Source organism: Bombina bombina, chromosome 4 (genome assembly GCF_027579735.1).
Source record: "Bombina bombina isolate aBomBom1 chromosome 4, aBomBom1.pri, whole genome shotgun sequence".
NCBI classification, from domain to species: domain Eukaryota; kingdom Metazoa; phylum Chordata; class Amphibia; order Anura; family Bombinatoridae; genus Bombina; species Bombina bombina.
The window spans coordinates 48,011,083-48,033,533 of NC_069502.1; the positions used below are offsets into that span (position 1 = coordinate 48,011,083).

At 45.0% G+C, this 22,451-nt stretch overlaps 1 protein-coding gene across 1 annotated transcript in view; it reads left to right on the top strand.

The window, feature by feature from the left end:
* The window catches only part of GAREM2 (GRB2 associated regulator of MAPK1 subtype 2), a 271,203-nt gene that overhangs the window by 77,075 nt on the left and 171,677 nt on the right, over positions 1-22,451 (top strand). Inside the window, exon 2 of the mRNA XM_053708899.1 lies at positions 20,646-20,786. Within this exon, the coding sequence (XP_053564874.1) occupies positions 20,646-20,786 (141 nt within the window). The remainder of the gene's footprint in view (positions 1-20,645; positions 20,787-22,451) is intronic.

Below are 22,451 nucleotides of genomic sequence, written 5' to 3' on the forward strand. Positions count from 1 at the left end.
TTGCAAGAATGCTTTTTATTTTATACTTATATGTTGTGCAAACTGCTGCCATCTAGTGCTGACAAATATTCTTGCAAAACTGAAGGCATACAGTTCACCAGATACAAGCTTGTTACCTTCCTAGGTATTCTCCTCAACAAAGGATACCATAAGAATAAAGTAAATGTTATAATAGAAGTAAAAGGAAAATGTTCTAAAAATTGCATGCACTGTATGAATCATGAAGGGAAAATTAAAGTGATAGTAAATCCTAGAGTTTGTCAAACGCTAGGATTTACCAGTGGAACAAATAAAGGGGACTTTCAGCCATGAAGTATAAAATAATGCCACGGCAGAACACTGTTTTACTGTGAGGTGACGTTTTCACCTCTTAACCAATAGCCATGCGGCCCAGCTGGCATTATGCTGTATAGCTAGCACACTATTGGCTAGGATTACCTCAGTGATAAAATAGTGTTCTGCCGTGGGAGGCCTGAGGTGCTCAGCGCAGCAAACGCTTCAGACAAATAAAGGAACTTTCAGCATGAAGTATTTAATACCTCATGACTGAAAATCCCCTTTAGTTGTTGCACTGGTAAATCCTATCATTTCACAAATGCTAGAATTTATTATCACTTTAGATCAGATCATTTTATGTCTGTTTAATCCTGTCATATATTGTTTTGCTCTATTTTATTTAATATGGCATTGAAATGTAATGATGTACTCGATTTGATGCTGGTTGTCTCCTTTTTTTTAATTAAAATTATTAAAATAAAGCAGAGCTGCCACATCACCGGGATTGTGACACGCTATTTGAGGTCTGTTCTTCAGATCTCATTGCGGATACGCATTTTCACACCAGTGCCACAGCTGAAGTGGTCTTCACACTTTACATGCAATATAATGCCTATAAAATATCTTACATTTATTTCTATTATTTTACTATAAATAATTCTGTTTGTCATCACTTACGTGATAATCTCCTCCTGTCCAGCATGTTAATAAAACAAAACCTAAAGTAAATATAAAGAGACAGCCCTTTTTGTGACATCAGCAGATATGCGAATTAGCATACACTGGACAATAGTTGTCAATGCTGTCATGTCTGTAACATTATTAAACGCTGAGCAAATCGATTCTTTATCAGTTAGGAGCAGTTTGTTTAGATGACACACGTTTGTTTATCTTTAAGAAACAAAAACATATTTTTAACATTTGTCAAATTATAGATAAATTACTCTACTTGATTTCTCCACCGACAGTGGCCTATTACATCACCACTGACAATTGCACAAACTATTGTCAGTCTATAAAATATATCTGCATAAAACTAGCCTATACATTCCCAAGTACAGAATTTGATTGGCTGCACAAGACAGCAAGTGTCCAGTCACAAGGCTCCCCTAGGCATTTGTCAATGTGGCATTGTGACAAATCAAATCTGAAAATGAAGCCCATGAAATATAGAATGAGCAGCTGGGGTGGTATCAAAGTATGAAAGGCTGCAATCTGTATATTGACAGAGGGTCCGTTTAGATTAAAATGGACATGAAACACAATTTTTTTTTTCCTCCTCTGATTCAGAAAGAACAGACAATTTTTAACAGCTTTCCAATGTACTTCTATTATCTAATTTGTTTTATTCTCCTGGTATCCTTTGTTGAAAAATCTACCTAGGTAGGCTCAGAAGCTGCACATATATGCCTCATGCTATTGGCTCACCCATGTGCATTGCTGTTTCCTTAGCAAAGGATATCAAGAGAATGAAGCAAATTAGATAACTGAAGCAAATTTGAGTGTTTTGTAAAATAGTTTATATCCCTTTTAGGTGTAACTAATCTGGTGTAACAAATAATTCAGTAAGCACAGTGATAGTAATATTTAGCAGACAGCGTTATGTGGCGTGATTTAAGAGATAAAATTCAAGTTGCGTTGTCTGAATGGGATCGTGTGAGGACAAGTGATCTATTTATGTCCTAGCGCGTATGAACAGTTGCTGATTCACTTTTCTATGAGATTCTTTACTCAATCACTTGCTGCGTCATTCATGCAGTTTGTATCTCCTTGAATTGTTCTTTGTTTATCTATTGATTAATTCACAGCTTTGTTATTTCAATGGCAGATGCAATCTGTACCTCATAGGATACCAGCATCTCGTCTAACACCTGACCGCTGGGAGATATGACATTGCTACTGTGTGGTCATTGGTCCGGCACACAATAGCTGCAAAATTTTATCCAATACGGTATCATCGCTGTTCCATAGGCGACATTAAGTAGACTGTAATCTCTTCAGAACATGGCTGATCTCCCATATGTCAGTCAGTCTGATATATGTCTCATGGGAGATGCCTAAGAGAAAAAACTATTATTTTTTTATTTAAAGAGATATATGGAACGGAAATGAAACTTTCAGGATTCAGAAATAGTGTAGAATGTTAAAAATAACTTTAGAATTTTCTTGCGTCTTCTTAATAGATTGGCCTATATATATTTCTTAAAGCTTGGTTTACACTTATAAATATCTATAAAACATGTCTCTTCATTTGTTAAATTATATAAATCTAAGGTGGATATAGGCGTGTATGGCAGCATCCTATATTACATGTGTTCCTCAGAAGTTTCTGCCATATTAAGGTTATTTATTCTATAGCTATTACATTTAAGTAATTGCTTCTCTAAGCATTACATATATTAGGGGATACCTGCTGTACCCCATATACTGGATGGCCTCTTAGTAACACAGTGGGTAGTAGGCAGGTCTGTAATGTGACCTCCTATCTCAGGAGCCTCTACCAGCCATATTTCTGCCTAAGATCTTAAAATGAGAAGCCAGGCAACACAGCCTCTCTTTAATCCTCATACCCAAACAGAACACACCACTGGTAACACAGCCTCTCTTTAATCCTCATACCCAAACAGAACAGACCACTGTCAACACAGCCTCTCTTTCAGCCTCATACCCAAACAGAACACACCACTGGCAACACAGCCTCTTTTTCCTCCTCATACCCAAACAGATCAGACCCATGGCAACATAGCCTCTATTTCAGCCTCATACCCAAAGAGTACACACCACTGGCAACACAGCCTCTCTTTCAGCCTCATACCCAAACAGAACACACCACTGGCAACACAGCCTCTCTTTCAGCCTCATACCCAAACAGAACAGACCACTGGCAACACAGCCTCTTTTTCATCCTCATACCCAAACAGATCAGACCACTGGCAACACAGCCTCTATTTCAGCCTCATACCCAAAGAGTACACACCACTGGCAACACAGCCTCTCTTTCAGCCTCATACCCAAACAGAACAGACCACTGGCAACACAGCCTCTCTTTCAGCCTCATACCCAAACAGAACAGACCACTGGCAACACAGCCTCTTTTTCATCCTCATACCCAAATAGAACACACCACTGGCAACACAGCCTCTTTTTCATCCTCATACCCAAATAGAACAGACCACTGGCAACACAGCCTCTTTTTCATCCTCATACCCAAATAGAACAGACCACTGGCAACACAGCCTCTATTTCAGCCTCATACCCAAAGAGTACACACCGCTGTCAACACAGCCTCTCTTTCAGCCTCATACCCAAACAGAACACACCACAGTGGCAACACAGCCTCTTTTTCATCCTCATACCCAAACAGAGCACACCACTGGAAACACAGCCTCTTTTTCATCCTCATACCCAAACAGAACAGACCACTGGCAACACAGTCTCTTTTTCATCCTCATACCCAAACAGAACAGACCACTGGCAACACAGCCTCTTTTTCATCCTCATACCCAAACAGAACACACCACTGGCAACACAGCCTCTCTTTCACCCTCATACCCAAACAGAACACACCACTGGCAACACAGCCTCTTTTTCACCCTCATACCCAAACAGAACACACCACTGGCAACACAGCCTCTTTTTCATCCTCATACCCAAACAGAACACACCACAGTGGCAACACAGCCTCTTTTTCATCCTCATACCCAAACAGAACACACCACTGGCAACACAGCCTCTTTTTCATCCTCATAGCCAAACAGAACAGACCACTGGCAACACAGCCTCTATTTCAGCCTCATACCCAAAGAGTACACACCACTGGCAACACAGCCTCTTTTTCATCCTCATACCCAAACAGATCAGACCAATGGCAACGCAGCCTCTCTTTCAGCCTTATACCCAAACAGAACACACCAATGGCAACACAGCCTCTATTTCAGTCTCATACCCAAAGAGTACACACCACTGGCAACACGGCCTCTATTTCAGTCTCATGCCCAAACAGAACACACCACTGGCAATGCAGCCTCTATTTCAGCCTCATACCCAAACAGAACACACCACTGGCAACACAGCCTCTCGTTCAGCCTCATACCCAAACAGAACACACCACTGGCAACACAGCCTCTCTTTCAGCCTCATACCCAAACAGAACACACCACTGGCAACACAGCCTCTCTTTCACCCTCATACCCAAACAGAACACACCACTGGCAACACAGCCTCTCTTTCACCCTCATACCCAAACAGAACACACCACTGGCAACACAGCCTCTTTTTCACCCTCATACCCAAACAGAACACACCACTGGCAACACAGTCTCTTTTTCATCCTCATACCCAAAGAGAACACACCATTGGCAACACAGCCTCTTTTTCATCCTCATACCCAAACAGAACAGACCATTGGCAACACAGCCTCTCTTTCAGCCTCATACCCAAACAAAACACACCACTGGCAACACAGCCTCTCTTTCATACCCAAACAGAACACACCACTGGCAACACAGCCTCTCTTTCAGCCTCATACCCAAACAGAACACACCACTGGCAACACAGCCTCTCTTTCATACCCAAACAGAACACACCACTGGCAACACAGCCTCTCTTTCAGCCTCATACCCAAACAGAACAGACCACTGGCAACACAGCCTCTCTTTCAGCCTCATACCCAAACAGAACAGACCACTGGCAACACAGTCTCTCTTTCAGCCTCATACCCAAACAGATCAGACCACTGGCAACACAGCCTCTCTTTCAGCCTCATACCCAAACAGATCAGACCACTGGCAACACAGCCTCTCTTTCAGCCTCATACCCAAACAGAACAGACTACTGGCAACACAACCTCTCTTTCAGCCTCATACCCAAACAGAACAGACCACTGGCAACACAGCCTCTTTTTCATCCTCATACCCAAACAGAACACACCACTGGCAACACAGCCTCTCTTTCAGCCTCATACCCAAACAGAACAGACCACTGGCAACACAGCCTCTCTTTAAGTCTCATACCCAAACAGAACAGACCACTGGCAACACAGCCTCTTTTTCATCCTCATACCCAAACAGAACACACCACTGGCAACACAGCCTCTCTTTCAGCCTCATACCCAAACAGAACAGACCACTGGCAACACAGCCTCTCTTTAAGTCTCATACCCAAACAGAACACACCACTGGCAACACAGCCTCTCTTTAAGTCTCATACCCAAACATATCAGACCGATGGCAACGCAGCTGCTATATCAGAGACATACCTACATCAGATCAGACTTCTGGGAATGCAGCCTCTATTACACATGCCAAGATCACACCGCTGGCAATACAGCCTCTATTTCAGCCATATGCCCTCATCAGATCATATCCTTGCTCCGCAGTCCTTCTGTCAGCCACATGTACATATAATGACTGACTCCTGACTCTGCAGTTCCTCTGTCAGCTACATGTACACATAAGGACTGACCCCTGAACCTGCAGTTCCTCTGTCAGCTACATGTACACATAAGGACTGAGCTCTGACCCTGCAGTTCCTCTGTCAGCTACATGTACACATAAGGACTGACCCCTGACCCTGCAGTTCTTCTGTCAGCTACAGGTACACATAAGGACTGACCCCTGACCCTGCAGTTCCTCTGTCAGCTACATGTACACATAAGGACTGACTCCTGATCCTGCAGTTGATCTGTCAGCTACATGTACACATAAGGACTGACTCCTGAACCTGCAGTTCTTCTGTCAGCTACATGTACACATAAGGACTGACTCCTGAATCTGCAGTTCCTCTGTCAGCTACAGGTGCACATAAGGACTGACCCCTGACATTGCAGTCTGTCTGTCAGCTACATGTATGCATGAGGACTGATCCCTGACTCTGCAGTCTGTCTGTCAGCTACATGTACAAATAAGGACTGATCCCTGACCCTGAAGTTCCTCTGTAACCTACATGTACACATAAGGACTGAACCTTGATCCTGCAGTTCCTCTGTCAGCTACATATACACATAAGGATTGACCCCTGATCCTGCAGTTCCTCTGTCAGCTACATGTACACATAAGGACTGACTCCTGAACCTGCAGTTCCTCTGTCAGCTACAGGTACACAAGTACTGACCCCTGACCCTGCAGTCTGTCTGTCAGCTGCATGTACACATAAGGACTGACTCCTGATCCTGCAGTTCCTCTGTCAGCTACATGTACACATAAGGACTGAACATTGATCCTGCAGTTCCTCTGTCAGCTACATATACACATAAGGACTGACCCAGCAGTTCCTCTGTCAGCTACATGTACACGTAAGGACTGACCCCTGACCTTGCAGTTCCTCTGTCAGCTACATGTACACATAAGGACTGACCCTGCAGTTCCTCTGTCAGCTACATGTACACATAAGGACTGACCCTGCAGTTCCTCCTCAGCTACATGTACACATAAGGACTGGCTCCTGATCCTGCAGTTCCTCTGTCAGCTACATGTACAGATAAGGACTGAACCCTGATCCTGCAGTTCTTCTGTCAGCTACATGTACACGTAAGGACTGACCCCTGACCCTGCAGTTCCTCTGTCAGCTACATGTACAGATAAGGACTGACCCCTGATCCTGCAGTTCCTCTGTCAGCTACATGTATACGTAAGGACTGACCCCTGATCCTGCAGTTCCTCTGTCAGCTACATGTACACAAAAGGACTGATCCCTGACCCTGCAGTTCCTCTGTCAGCTACATGTACACATAAGGACTGATCCCTGACCCTGCAGTTCCTCTGTCAGCTACAGGTACACATAAGGACTGATCCCTGACCCTGCAGTTCCTCTGTCAGCTACATGTACACATAAGGACTGACCCCTGACCCTGCAGTTCCTCTGTCAGCTACATGTACACATAAGGACTGATCCCTGACCCTGCAGTTCCTCTGTCAGCTACAGGTATACATAAGGACTGATCCCTGACCCTGCAGTTCCTCTGTCAGCTACAGGTACACATAAGGACTGATCCCTGACCCTGCAATTCCTCTGTCAGCTACATGTACACATAAGGACTGACTCCTGAACCATGTCAGCTACATGTACTCCTGAACCATGTCAGCTACACTTACACATAAGAACTGACCCTGCAACTCCTCCTTCAGGCCTACTTTCTGAAAATAGCGGCACCCGCTCAAACACACTGTTTGAAGATGGCGATGGATGGAGATGGATTGTAACTCCGAGATCACCTTCGCAAGCAGGTAGCCGGGATCCAAACCTACAGAAGCCTTAGAGGGACAAAATAGAAAAGAGAACAGAGCAACGCGTTTCAACCCGCTCAGGGTCTTTTTCAAGCTCAAGTCAGGGTTCAGTCCTTATGTGTACATGTAGCTGACAGAGAAACTTCAGGATCAGGAGTCAGTCCTTATGTGTACATGTAGCTGACAGAGGAACTGCAGGATCAGGGGTCAGTCCATACGTGTACATGTAGCTGACAGAGGAACTGCAGGGTCAGTCTTTATGTGTACATGTAGCTGACAGAGGAACTGCAGGATCAGGGGTCAGTCCTTATGTGTACATGTAGCTGACAGAGGAACTGCAGGGTCAGGGGTCAGTCCTTATGTGTACATGTAGCTGACAGAGGAACTGCAGGGTCAGGGGTCAGTCCTTATGTGTACATGTAGCTGACAGAGGAACTGCAGGATCAGGGGTCAGTCCTTATGTGTACATGTAGCTGACAGAGAAACTTCAGGATCAGCGCTCAGTCCTTATGTGTACATGTAGCTGACAGAGGAACTGCACGGTCAGTCCTTATGTGTACATGTAGCTGACAGAGGAACTGCAGGGTCAGTCCTTATGTGTACATGTAGCTGACAAAGGAACTGCAGGGTCAGTCCTTATGTGTACATGTAGCTGACAGAGGAACTGCAGGGTCAGTCCTTATGTATACATGTAGCTGACAGAGGAACTGCAGGGTCAGGGGGTCAGTCTTTATATGTACATGAAGCTGACAGAGGAACTGCAGGGTCAGTCTTTATGTGTCAGTTCCTCTGTCCTCGGTCAGGACTGACCCCTGACCCTGCAGTCTGTCTGTCAGCTACATGTACACATAAGGACTGACTCCTGATCCTGCAATTCCTCTGTCAGCTACATGTACACATAAGGACTGACTCCTGAACCTGCAGTTCATCTGTCAGCTACATGTACACATAAGGACTGACTCCTGATCCTGCAGTCTGTCTGTCAGCTACATGTACACATAAGGACTGACTCCTGAACCTGCAGTTCCTCTGTCAGCTACAGGTACACATAAGTACTGACCCCTGACCCTGCAGTCTGTCTGTCAGCTGCATGTACACATAAGGACTGACTCCTGACCCTGCAGTTCCTCTGTCAGCTACATGTACACATAAGGACTGAACCTTGATCCTGCAGTTCCTCTGTCAGCTACATGTACACATAAGGACTGACTCCTGATCCTGCAGTCTGTCTGTCACCTACATGTACACATAAGGATTGACCCCTGATCCTGCAGTTCCTCTGTCAGCTACATGTACACATAAGGACTGACCCAGCAGTTCCTCGGTCAGCTACATGTACACATAAGGACTGACCCTGCAGTTCCTCTGTCAGCTACATGTACACAAAAGGACTGATCCCTGACCCTGCAGTTCCTCTGTCAGCTACATGTACACATAAGGACTGATCCCAGACCCTGCAGTTCCTCTGTCAGCTACAGGTACACATAAGGACTAATCCCTGACCCTGCAGTTCCTCTGTCAGCTACATGTACACATAAGGACTGACCCTGCAGTTCCTCTGTCAGCTACATGTACACAAAAGGACTGATCCCTGACCCTGCAGTTCCTCTGTCAGCTACATGTACACATAAGGACTGATCCCTGACCCTGCAGTTCCTCTGTCAGCTACAGGTACACATAAGGACTGATCCCTGACCCTGCAGTTCCTCTGTCAGCTATATGTACACATAAGGACTGACTCCTGAACCATGTCAGCTACATGTACACATAAGGGCTGTCCCTGCAGTTTCTCTGTCAGCTACATGTACACATAAGAACTGACCCTGCAACTCCTCCTTCAGGCCTACTTTCTGAAAATAGCGGCACCCGCTCAAGCACACTGTTTGAAGATGGCGATGGATGGAGATGGATTGTAACTCCGAGATCACCTTCGCAAGCAGGTAGCCGGTATCCAAACCTACGGAAGCCTTAGAGGGACAGTAAAGAGAACAGAGCAACGCGTTTCAACCCGCTCAGGGTCTTTTTCAAGCTCAAGTCAGTGTTCAGTCCTTATGTGTACATGTAGCTGACAGAGAAACTTCAGGATCAGTGCTCAGTCCTTATGTGTACATGTAGCTGACAGAGGAACTGCAGGGTCAGTCCTTATGTGTACATGTAGCTGACAAAGGAACTGCAGGGTCAGTCCTTATGTGTACATGTAGCTGACAGAGGAACTGCAGGGTCAGGGGGTCAGTCTTTATGTGTACATGAAGCTGACAGAGGAACTGCAGGGTCAGTCTTTATGTGTCAGTTCCTCTGTCCTCGGTCAGGACTGACCCCTGACCCTGCAGTCTGTCTGTCAGCTACATGTACACATAAGGACTGACTCCTGATCCTGCAGTTCCTCTGTCACCTTAATGTACACATAAGAACTGAACCCTGATCCTGCAGTTCCTCTGTCAGCTACATATACACATAAGGGCTGACCCTGCAGTTCCTGTGTCAGCTACATGTACACAAAAGGACTGACTCCTGACCCTGCAGTTCCTCTGTTAGCTACATGTACACATAAGGACTGACCCTGCAGTTCCTCTGTCAGCTACATGTACACATAAGGACTGACCCCTGACCCTGCAGTTCCTCTGTCAGCTACATGTACAAATAAGGACTGACCCCTGACCCTGCAGTTCCTCTGTGAGCTACATGTACACATAAGGACTGACTCATGACCCTTCAGTTCCTCTGTCAGCTACATGTACACATAAGGACTGACCCCTGACCCTGCAGTTCTTCTGTCAGCTACATGTACACATAAGGACTGACTCCTGATCCTGCAGTTCCTCTGTCAGCAACATGTACAGATAAGGACTGACCCCTGATCCTGCAGTTCCTCTGTCAGCTACATGTACACATAAGGACTGACCCCCTGACCCTGCTGTTCCTCTGTCAGCTACATGTATACATAAGGACTGACCCTGCAGTTTCTCTGTCAGCTACATGTACACATAAGGACTGACCCTGCAGTTCCTCTGTTAGCTACATGTACATATAAGGACTGACCCTGCAGTTCCTCTGTCAGCTACATGTACACATAAGGACTGAGCGCTGATCCTGAAGTTTCTCTGTCAGCTACATGTACACAAAAGGACTGACCCTGCAGTTCCTCTGTCAGCTACATGTACACATAAGGACTGACCCTGCAGTTCCTCTGTCAGCTACATGTACATGTAAAGACTGAGCCCTGACCCTGCAGTTCCTCTGTCAGCTACATGTACACATAAGGACTGACCCCCGACCCTGCAGTTCCTCTGTCAGGTACATGTACACATAAGGACTGACCCCTGACCCTGCAGTTCCTCTGTCAGCTACATGTACACATAAGGACTGACTCATGACCCTTCAGTTCCTCTGTCAGCTACATGTACACATAAGGACTGACCCCTGACCCCGCAGTTCCTCTGTCAGCTACATGTACACATAAGGACTGACCCCTGACCCAGCAGTTCTTCTGTCAGCTACATGTACACATAAGGACTGACTCCTGATCCTGCAGTTCCTCTGTCACCAACATGTACAGATAAGGACTGACCCCTGATCCTGCAGTTCCTCTGTCAGCTACATGTACACATAAAGACTGACCCTGCAGTTCCTCTGTCAGCTACATGTACACATAAGGACTGACCCCCTGACCCTGCAGTTCCTCTGTCAGCTACATGTACACATAAGGACTGACCCCTGCCCCTACAGTTCCTCTGTCAGCTACATGTACACATAAGGACTGACCCTGCAGTTCCTCTGTCAGCTACATGTACACATAAGGACTGAACATTGATCCTGCAGTTCCTCTGTCAGCTACATGTACACATAAGGACTGACTCCTGATCCTGCAGTTCCTCTGTCAGCTACATGTACACATAAGGACTGAACACTGACTTGAGCTTGAAAAAGACCCTGACCCTGACCCTGCAGTCTGTCTGTCAGCTACATATACACATAAGGACTGACCCCTGAACCTGCAGTTCATCTGTCAGCTACATGTACATGTAAGGACTGAACCCTGACCCTGCAGTTCCTCTGTCAGCTACATGTACACGTAAGGACTGACCCCTGATCCTGCAGTTCCTCTGTCAGCTACATGTATACGTAAGGACTGACCCCTGATCCTGCAGTTCCTCTGTCAGCTACATGTACACATAAGGACTGGCTCCTGATCCTGCAGTTCCTCTGTCAGCTACATGTACAGATAAGGACTGAACCCTGATCCTGCAGTTCTTCTGTCAGCTACATGTACACATAAGGACTGGCTCCTGATCCTGCAGTTCCTCTGTCAGCTACATGTACAGATAAGGACTGAACCCTGATCCTGCAGTTCCTCTGTCAGCTACATGTACAGATAAGGAATGACCCCTGATCCTGCAGTTCCTCTGTCAGCTACATGTATACGTAAGGACTGACCCCTGATCCTGCAGTTCCTCTGTCAGCTACATCTACACGTAAGGACTGACCCCTGACCCTGCAGTTCCTCTGTCAGCTACATGTATACGTAAGGACTGACCCCTGACCCTGCAGTTCCTCTGTCAGCTACATGTATACGTAAGGACTGACCCCTGATCCTGCAGTTCCTCTGCCAGCTACATCTACAAGTAAGGACTGACCCCTGACCCTGCAGTTCCTCTGTCAGCTACATGTACACAAAAGGACTGATCCCTGACCCTGCAGTTCCTCTGTCAGCTACATGTACACATAAGGACTGATCCCTGACCCTGCAGTTCCTCTGTCAGCTACAGGTACACATAAGGACTGATCCCTGACCCTGCAGTTCCTCTGTCAGCTACATGTACACATAAGGACTGACCCCTGACCCTGCAGTTCCTCTGTCAGCTACATGTACACATAAGGACTGATCCCTGACCCTGCAGTTCCTCTGTCAGCTACAGGTATACATAAGGACTGATCCCTGACCCTGCAGTTCCTCTGTCAGCTACAGGTACACATAAGGACTGATCCCTGACCCTGCAGTTCCTCTGTCAGCTACATGTACACATAAGGACTGACTCCTGAACCATGTCAGCTACATGTACTCCTGAACCATGTCAGCTACACTTACACATAAGAACTGACCCTGCAACTCCTCCTTCAGGCCTACTTTCTGAAAATAGCGGCACCCGCTCAAACACACTGTTTGAAGATGGCGATGGATGGAGATGGATTGTAACTCCGAGATCACCTTCGCAAGCAGGTAGCCGGGATCCAAACCTACGGAAGCCTTAGAGGGACAAAACAGTAAAGAGAACAGAGCAACGCGTTTCAACCCGCTCAGGGTCTTTTTCAAGCTCAAGTCAGGGTTCAGTCCTTATGTGTACATGTAGCTGACAGAGAAACTTCAGGATCAGGAGTCAGTCCTTATGTGTACATGTAGCTGACAGAGGAACTGCAGGATCAGGGGTCAGTCCTTACGTGAACATGTAGCTGACAGAGGAACTGCAGGATCAGTCCTTATGTGTACATGTAGCTGACAGAGGAACTGCAGGATCAGGGGTCAGTCCTTATGTGTACATGTAGCTGACAGAGGAACTGCAGGGTCAGGGGTCAGTCCTTATGTGTACATGTAGCTGACAGAGGAACTGCAGGGTCAGGGGTCAGTCCTTATGTGTACATGTAGCTGACAGAGGAACTGCAGGATCAGGGGTCAGTCCTTATGTGTACATGTAGCTGACAGAGAAACTTCAGGATCAGCGCTCAGTCCTTATGTGTACATGTAGCTGACAGAGGAACTGCACGGTCAGTCCTTATGTGTACATGTAGCTGACAGAGGAACTGCAGGGTCAGTCCTTATGTGTACATGTAGCTGACAAAGGAACTGCAGGGTCAGTCCTTATGTGTACATGTAGCTGACAGAGGAACTGCAGGGTCAGTCCTTATGTATACATGTAGCTGACAGAGGAACTGCAGGGTCAGGGGGTCAGTCTTTATATGTACATGAAGCTGACAGAGGAACTGCAGGGTCAGTCTTTATGTGTCAGTTCCTCTGTCCTCGGTCAGGACTGACCCCTGACCCTGCAGTCTGTCTGTCAGCTACATGTACACATAAGGACTGACTCCTGATCCTGCAATTCCTCTGTCAGCTACATGTACACATAAGGACTGACTCCTGAACCTGCAGTTCATCTGTCAGCTACATGTACACATAAGGACTGACTCCTGATCCTGCAGTCTGTCTGTCAGCTACATGTACACATAAGGACTGACTCCTGAACCTGCAGTTCCTCTGTCAGCTACAGGTACACATAAGTACTGACCCCTGACCCTGCAGTCTGTCTGTCAGCTGCATGTACACATAAGGACTGACTCCTGACCCTGCAGTTCCTCTGTCAGCTACATGTACACATAAGGACTGAACCTTGATCCTGCAGTTCCTCTGTCAGCTACATGTACACATAAGGACTGACTCCTGATCCTGCAGTCTGTCTGTCACCTACATGTACACATAAGGATTGACCCCTGATCCTGCAGTTCCTCTGTCAGCTACATGTACACATAAGGACTGACCCAGCAGTTCCTCGGTCAGCTACATGTACACATAAGGACTGACCCTGCAGTTCCTCTGTCAGCTACATGTACACAAAAGGACTGATCCCTGACCCTGCAGTTCCTCTGTCAGCTACATGTACACATAAGGACTGATCCCAGACCCTGCAGTTCCTCTGTCAGCTACAGGTACACATAAGGACTAATCCCTGACCCTGCAGTTCCTCTGTCAGCTACATGTACACATAAGGACTGACCCTGCAGTTCCTCTGTCAGCTACATGTACACAAAAGGACTGATCCCTGACCCTGCAGTTCCTCTGTCAGCTACATGTACACATAAGGACTGATCCCTGACCCTGCAGTTCCTCTGTCAGCTACAGGTACATATAAGGACTGATCCCTGACCCTGCAGTTCCTCTGTCAGCTATATGTACACATAAGGACTGACTCCTGAACCATGTCAGCTACATGTACACATAAGGGCTGTCCCTGCAGTTTCTCTGTCAGCTACATGTACACATAAGAACTGACCCTGCAACTCCTCCTTCAGGCCTACTTTCTGAAAATAGCGGCACCCGCTCAAGCACACTGTTTGAAGATGGCGATGGATGGAGATGGATTGTAACTCCGAGATCACCTTCGCAAGCAGGTAGCCGGTATCCAAACCTACGGAAGCCTTAGAGGGACAAAACAGTAAAGAGAACAGAGCAACGCGTTTCAACCCGCTCAGGGTCTTTTTCAAGCTCAAGTCAGTGTTCAGTCCTTATGTGTACATGTAGCTGACAGAGAAACTTCAGGATCAGCGCTCAGTCCTTATGTGTACATGTAGCTGACAGAGGAACTGCAGGGTCAGTCCTTATGTGTACATGTAGCTGACAAAGGAACTGCAGGGTCAGTCCTTATGTGTACATGTAGCTGACAGAGGAACTGCAGGGTCAGGGGGTCAGTCTTTATGTGTACATGAAGCTGACAGAGGAACTGCAGGGTCAGTCTTTATGTGTCAGTTCCTCTGTCCTCGGTCAGGACTGACCCCTGACCCTGCAGTCTGTCTGTCAGCTACATGTACAAATAAGGACTGACTCCTGATCCTGCAGTTCCTCTGTCACCTAAATGTACACATAAGAACTGAACCCTGATCCTGCAGTTCCTCTGTCAGCTACATATACACATAAGGACTGACCCTGCAGTTCCTGTGTCAGCTACATGTACACAAAAGGACTGACTCCTGACCCTGCAGTTCCTCTGTTAGCTACATGTACACATAAGGACTGACCCTGCAGTTCCTCTGTCAGTTACATGTACACATAAGGACTGACCCCTGACCCTGCAGTTCCTCTGTCAGCTACATGTACACATAAGGACTGACCCCTGACCCTGCAGTTCCTCTGTCAGCTACATGTACACATAAGGACTGACTCATGACCCTTCAGTTCCTCTGTCAGCTACATGTACACATAAGGACTGACCCCTGACCCTGCAGTTCTTCTGTCAGCTACATGTACACAAAAGGACTGACTCCTGATCCTGCAGTTCCTCTGTCAGCAACATGTACAGATAAGGACTGACCCCTGATCCTGCAGTTCCTCTGTCAGCTACATGTACACATAAGGCCTGACCCTGCAGTTCCTCTGTCAGCTACATGTATACATAAGGACTGACCCTGCAGTTTCTCTGTCAGCTACATGTACACATAAGGACTGACCCTGCAGTTCCTCTGTTAGCTACATGTACATATAAGGACTGACCCTGCAGTTCCTCTGTCAGCTACATGTACACATAAGGACTGAGCGCTGATCCTGAAGTTTCTCTGTCAGCTACATGTACACAAAAGGACTGACTCCTGATCCTGCAGTTCCTCTGTTAGCTACATGTACACATAAGGACTGACCCTGCAGTTCCTCTGTCAGCTACATGTACACATAAGGACTGACCCTGCAGTTCTTCTGTCAGCTACATGTACATGTAAAGACTGAGCCCTGACCCTGCAGTTCCTCTGTCAGCTACATGTACACATAAGGACTGACCCCCGACCCTGCAGTTCCTCTGTCAGGTACATGTACACATAAGGACTGACCCCTGACCCTGCAGTTCCTCTGTCAGCTACATGTACACATAAGGACTGACTCATGACCCTTCAGTTCCTCTGTCAGCTACATGTACACATAAGGACTGACCCCTGACCCAGCAGTTCTTCTGTCAGCTACATGTACACATAAGGACTGACTCCTGATCCTGCAGTTCCTCTGTCACCAACATGTACAGATAAGGACTGACCCCTGATCCTGCAGTTCCTCTGTCAGCTACATGTACACATAAAGACTGACCCTGCAGTTCCTCTGTCAGCTACATGTACACATAAGGACTGACCCCCTGACCCTGCAGTCTGTCTGTCAGCTACATGTTCACATAAGGACTGACCCCTGCCCCTACAGTTCCTCTGTCAGCTACATGTACACATAAGGACTGACCCTGCAGTTCCTCTGTCAGCTACATGTACACATAAGGACTGAACATTGATCCTGCAGTTCCTCTGTCAGCTACATGTACACATAAGGACTGACTCCTGATCCTGCAGTTCCTCTGTCAGCTACATGTACACATAAGGACTGAACACTGACTTGAGCTTGAAAAAGACCCTGACCCTGACCCTGCAGTCTGTCTGTCAGCTACATATACAAATAAGGACTGATCCCTGAACCTGCAGTTCATCTGTCAGCTACATGTAGATGTAAGGACTGAACCCTGACCCTGCAGTTCCTCTGTCAGATACATGTACACGTAAGGACTGACCCCTGATCCTGCAGTTCCTCTGTCAGCTACATGTATACGTAAGGACTGACTCTTGATCCTGCAGTTCCTCTGTCAGCTACATGTACACATAAGGACTGACTCCTGACCCTGCAGTTCCTCTGTCAGCTACATGTACACATAAGGACTGATCCCTGACCCTGCAGTCTGTCTGTCAGCTATATATACACATAAGGACTGACCCCTAACCCTGCAGTTCCTCTGTCAGCTACATGTACATATAAGGACTGACCCTGCAGTCTGTCTGTCGGCTACATGTACACGTAAGGACTGACCCCTGATCCTGCAGTTCCTCTGTCAGCTACATGTACACATAAGGACTGACCCCTGATCCTGCAGTTCCTCTGTCATCTACATGTACACATTAGGACTGACCCCTGACCCTGCAGTTCCTCTGTTAGCTACATGTACACATAAGGACTGACCCCTGACCCTGTTGTCTTTCTGTCAGCTACATGTACACATAAGGACTGACCCCTGACCCTGCAGTCTGTCTGCCAGCTACATGTACACATAAGGACTGAACCCTGATCCTGCAGTTTGTCTGTCAGCTACATTTACACATAAGGACTGACCCTGCAGTTTTTCTGTCAGCTAAATGTACACATTAGGACTGACCCCTGACCCTGCAGTTCCTCTGTCAGCTACATGTACACATAAGGACTGACCCCTGACCCTGTTGTCTTTCTGTCAGCTACATGTACACATAAGGACTGACCCCTGACCCTGCAGTTTCTCTGTCAGCTACATGTACACATAAGGACTGACCCCTGACCCTGCAGTCTGTCAGCTACATGTACACATAAGGACTGACTCCTGATCCTGCAGTCTGTCTGTCAGCTACATTTACACATAAGGACTGACCCTGCAGTTTTTCTGTCAGCTACATGTACACATTAGGACTGACCCCTGACCCTGCAGTCTGTCTGCCAGCTACATGTACACATAAGGACTGACCCCTAGCCCTGCAGTCTGTCAGCTACATGTACACATAAGGACTGAGCCCTGACCCGGCAGTTTGTCTGTCAGCTACATGTAAACATAAGGACTGACTCCTGATCCTGCAGTTCCTCTGCCAGCTACTTGTACACATAAGGACTGACCCCTAGCCCTGCAGTCTGTCTGTCAGCTACATATACACATAAGGACTGACCCCTGACCCTGCAGTTTCTCTGTCAGCTACATGTACACATAAGGACTGACCCCTGACCCTGCAGTTTGTCTGTCAGCTACATGTACACATAAGGACTAACCCCTGACCCTGCAGTTTGTCTGTCAGCTACATGTACACATAAGGACTAACCCCTGACCCTGCAGTTTCTCTGTCAGCTACATGTACACATAAGGACTGACCCCTGACCCGGCAGTTTGTCTGTCAGCTACATGTAAACATAAGGACTGACTCCTGATCCTGCAGTTCCTCTGTCAGCTACATGTACACATAAGGACTGACCCCTAGCCCTGCACTCTGTCTGTCAGCTACATATACACATAAGGACTGACCCCTGACCCTGCAGTTTCTCTGTCAGCTACATGTACACATAAGGACTGACCCCTGACCCTGTAGTTTGTCTGTCAGCTACATGTACACATAAGGACTGACCCCTGACCCTGCAGTCTGTCTGTCAGCTACATGTACACATAAGGACTGAGCCCTGACCCTGCAGTTTGTCTGTCAGCTACATGTACACATAAGGACTGACCCCTGACCCTGCAGTCTGTCTGTCAGCTACATGTTCACATCATATGAGACCCTATGCCTTTGCCTGGACAAGAAATGGATGGATAAGGCTGTTCTGGAGGCACGGCTATGGGTCCAGTGAGGATGAGAGTTGGGTTTTCTGGCTGGGCTTTCACCAGTTTCACTTTGTGAATGGGGAATATTAATTGGTTAGAGAATTCAGCAGTAGCGCAGAACTCTAAAAACCATTACAGTCCCACAAAATGCAGGACGAATGTGAAATGGGCCTTGTAGCCTTTTCTTTCTAACTACGGCTTAAAGCTTTATTTTTTCATTATTGGACAATATGGCGAGATTTGTTTTATTGCCTTACAATGAGATAATAATGAACTAGTGTAACAATATATTATTTGAAATGAAGTGATTTAATTAGTTAGAATGTTATTGCCGGCATTTGTGTTGTGCTCTGTGCTCTAATCGCACGTTTGGTCTCTATTCGCAAAGCATGACTAAAAAGGGCGGTGTAGGCAGAGTTAGCAACAGAAAAACAAAGCAGGAGATGTTTTCACAGAATGTTACACTAAACACGGCTGCTTTTAGTTTAAATGAATGGCTGTTCATGTTATCTGTGGTGCTTCTATTTAGCCCTTTGTAGATAAGGCAGTTAACGTCCCTTTAAGAGTGTAATTACTTCAGGCTCGGGAGCAAAGCTCTAATTTGTTCAGTGGGCGACAATCACGTTTATAGCAAATAATTTATCTTTAATAGTCTGCGCCAGTGTTATTTCTTTTAGCCCTTTCTAGTTTTGCTGTAACATTGTTCCCTGTGGTTGCACACAATTTATTTTGCTTATGTTATAGGAGCATCAAACCATTTTATTTATTCACTGAATAGGTCAGCAATTAAACATTGTAATGCACACGATCTGCATAAAATAAATATTTCAAAATAATGTCAAAAATTACATTTTTTTAAAAGCAAAATTTGTAGTCCATGAACTCCCCCTCTTAAAAAAAGTTTATTTTAATTCAATGTCTGCAGTTAATTGGAAAGATGTAAATAAATGATTACTCTTACCAAGCAATGTTTGTGCAGCATGTTGCAGGGTCTGTACCCCCTCAGCACTATGCACATGTGATCCAATGCTTTTCTAGATTGTTAAAACTCCACCTTCTGATTGCCCATCCCCCATCCAATAATACTCCATCTTGGGTAGTAAAAAGCCTGTCAGCCTTGCCCCAGTTTGAGAAAATATTTTGCAACAGGAGATTATAGTCTAATGGAGTATAAAATCACAATGGCTCATTTACTCCACTTACCTGACTCTGACTTTGTGAAATAGGCTTGCTTAACTTCTTAATATTTGTTAATAAAATATGTAAAAGGTGAGCAGCATTCATAGCTGGGAGTGAGAATATTTCTTGCCAAAATATTAGTAAATACTAGACTGTATAGCTGGAGAGAGTCAAGTAAGTGGGAAATTATTTTGATCTGTTGTGTCTGGAAGGTTCGATCAGATGTATTTGGCTGTTAGCAAAATATATGCTAATCATTATGTATAGATTCAAAGCCCAATCAGAATTTGTAAAATCACAAGCAAACACACCCTGTTGCATACAAAGGCTTACTGTTACTTTATTTGTTGAGTTTTTTATGCAAATTTTATACATTTTTAAACAAAACTTAAATATTCAAGTCCTTGTAGAAATTCAAGTACCAGTAAGTAACTAATATTAACTTGCTATTTTCAGCGGTTGGCAAATGAATTTACTATTTAGAGTTAGAAAAGGGTATCTCTATGGGCAAATAGATAAGTTAGGAGCCAAAAGTAAAAATTTCTGGCAACCTGACTCCTGGATTTGATAAGCCAAGGAATGTTATTTCATGGTGCATTCTGAAGATGCATTACCATTATAGAAGCAATGGGTTGTCAATAGTCATAAACTTGTTCAGGACGTCATTGTCCTTCTGCAATTTACATTATATTGACTTGAACTCTTTTAATTCACATGTTTTTGAGCTGTTATATTTGTGTGGATGGAATTGGGGTACTCTTTAGACAAATATTCTTTTCTACTTGACATTGGCTTTGTGCTGTTTTTACGCTCTCACCCTGAAAAGCTGATTGTGTGTTTGTTTTGGGCACAGGGGAGTATGTGGAAGGGGTAAGTGACCAGGACGTTATCTTGATTCATTCCTGTCGACAGTGGACCACAGTGACTGCACACAGCTTAGAGGAAGGACACTACGTAATTGGGCCGAAGATAGACATTCCTCTCCAGTACCCAGGTATGTAAAACACTAATCAAGCCAACTCCATGTTTTATCCATATATAATGCTGTGTATTGTCTGATAATACAAATAAACACAAGAGACCAAATATTAATCCAAAGTCTATTTCACAAAGTGAGGTTATCCCCCTTATATATCAACAAAACTAGATATCAAAGCAAAGGTAACGTCATTAGCTTATTTAGCTTTATTGTGGTCAATATCTTGTCCCCTCCTTATCTCCTGTTTTATATTATTATTTAGCTTTATTGTGGTCAAGATCTTGTCCCCTCCTTTGTCTCCTGTTTTATATTATTATTTAGCTTTATTGTGGTCACTATCTTGTCCCCTCCGTATCTCCTGTTTTATATTATTATTTAGCTTTATTGTGGTCAATATCTTGTCCCCTCCTTCATCTCCTGTTTTATATTATTATTTAGCTTTATTGTGGTCAATATCTTGTCCCCTCCTTTATTTCCTGTTTTATATTATTATTTAGCTTTATTGTGGTCAATATCTTGTCCCCTCCTTCGTCTCCTGTTTTATATTATTATTTAGCTTTATTGTGGTCAATATCTTGTCCCCTCCTTCATCTCCTGTTTTATATTATTATTTAGCTTTATTGTGGTCAATATCTTGTCCCCTCCTTCATCTCCTGTTTTATATTATTATTTAGCTTTATTGTGGTCAATATCTTGTCCCCTCCTTCATCTCCTGTTTTATATTATTATTTAGCTTTATTGTGGTCAATATCTTGTCCCCTCCTTCATCTCCTGTTTTATATTATTATTTAGCTTTATTGTGGTCAATATCTTGTCCCCTCCTTCGTCTCCTGTTTTATATTATTATTTAGCTTGATTGTGGTCAATATCTTGTCCCCTCCTTCGTCTCCTGTTTTATATTATTATTTAGCTTTATTGTGGTCAATATCTTGTCCCCTCCTTCGTCTCCTGTTTTATATTATTATTTAGCTTTGGACAATTGTAAGCTCCTTTCCAGTGATACACAGAGCAATTATTTAAAGAGGCATAACAATAAATTAACATAGTAACCAAGTGTGCAATTTGTCAGAATACATTAACACCTTGCTTGCTGCAATTGTTTTTCAATGGTCAAATGCTATCCAATACTTACCTTATATCAGGGACCAGCCTGAGCTTGAGTCTGCAGACAACTAGATTAGCAATGATCATTAAATGAGTATAAAATGAATTGTTTACTGTTATCTGTTGTTTAAAGGGACAGTAAAGTCCAAAAAAACTTTCATTTTTCAAATAGGGCATGTCATTTTAAACAACTTTCCAATTTACTTTAATCAACAATTTTGCTTTGTTCTCTTGGTATTCTAGTTGAAAGCAAACCTAGGAAGGCACATATGATAATTTCTAAGCCCTTGAAGGCCGCCTCTATTTTATTTACTTTTCACAGCAGGGGAGAGCTAGCTCTTGTAGGCCATATAGATGGCATTGTGATCACGCCCGTGGCTAGTGGCAGACACTGCAGTAATTGGCTAAAATGCAAGTCAATAGATAAGAACTAAAAGTCATGTGATTAGGGGCGGTCAGAAGATGCTTAGATACAAGTTAGTCACAGAAGTAAAAAGTGTATTAATATAACTGTGTTGGTTTGCAAAACTGGGGAATGGGTAATAAAGGGATTATCTATCTTTTTAAACAACAAAA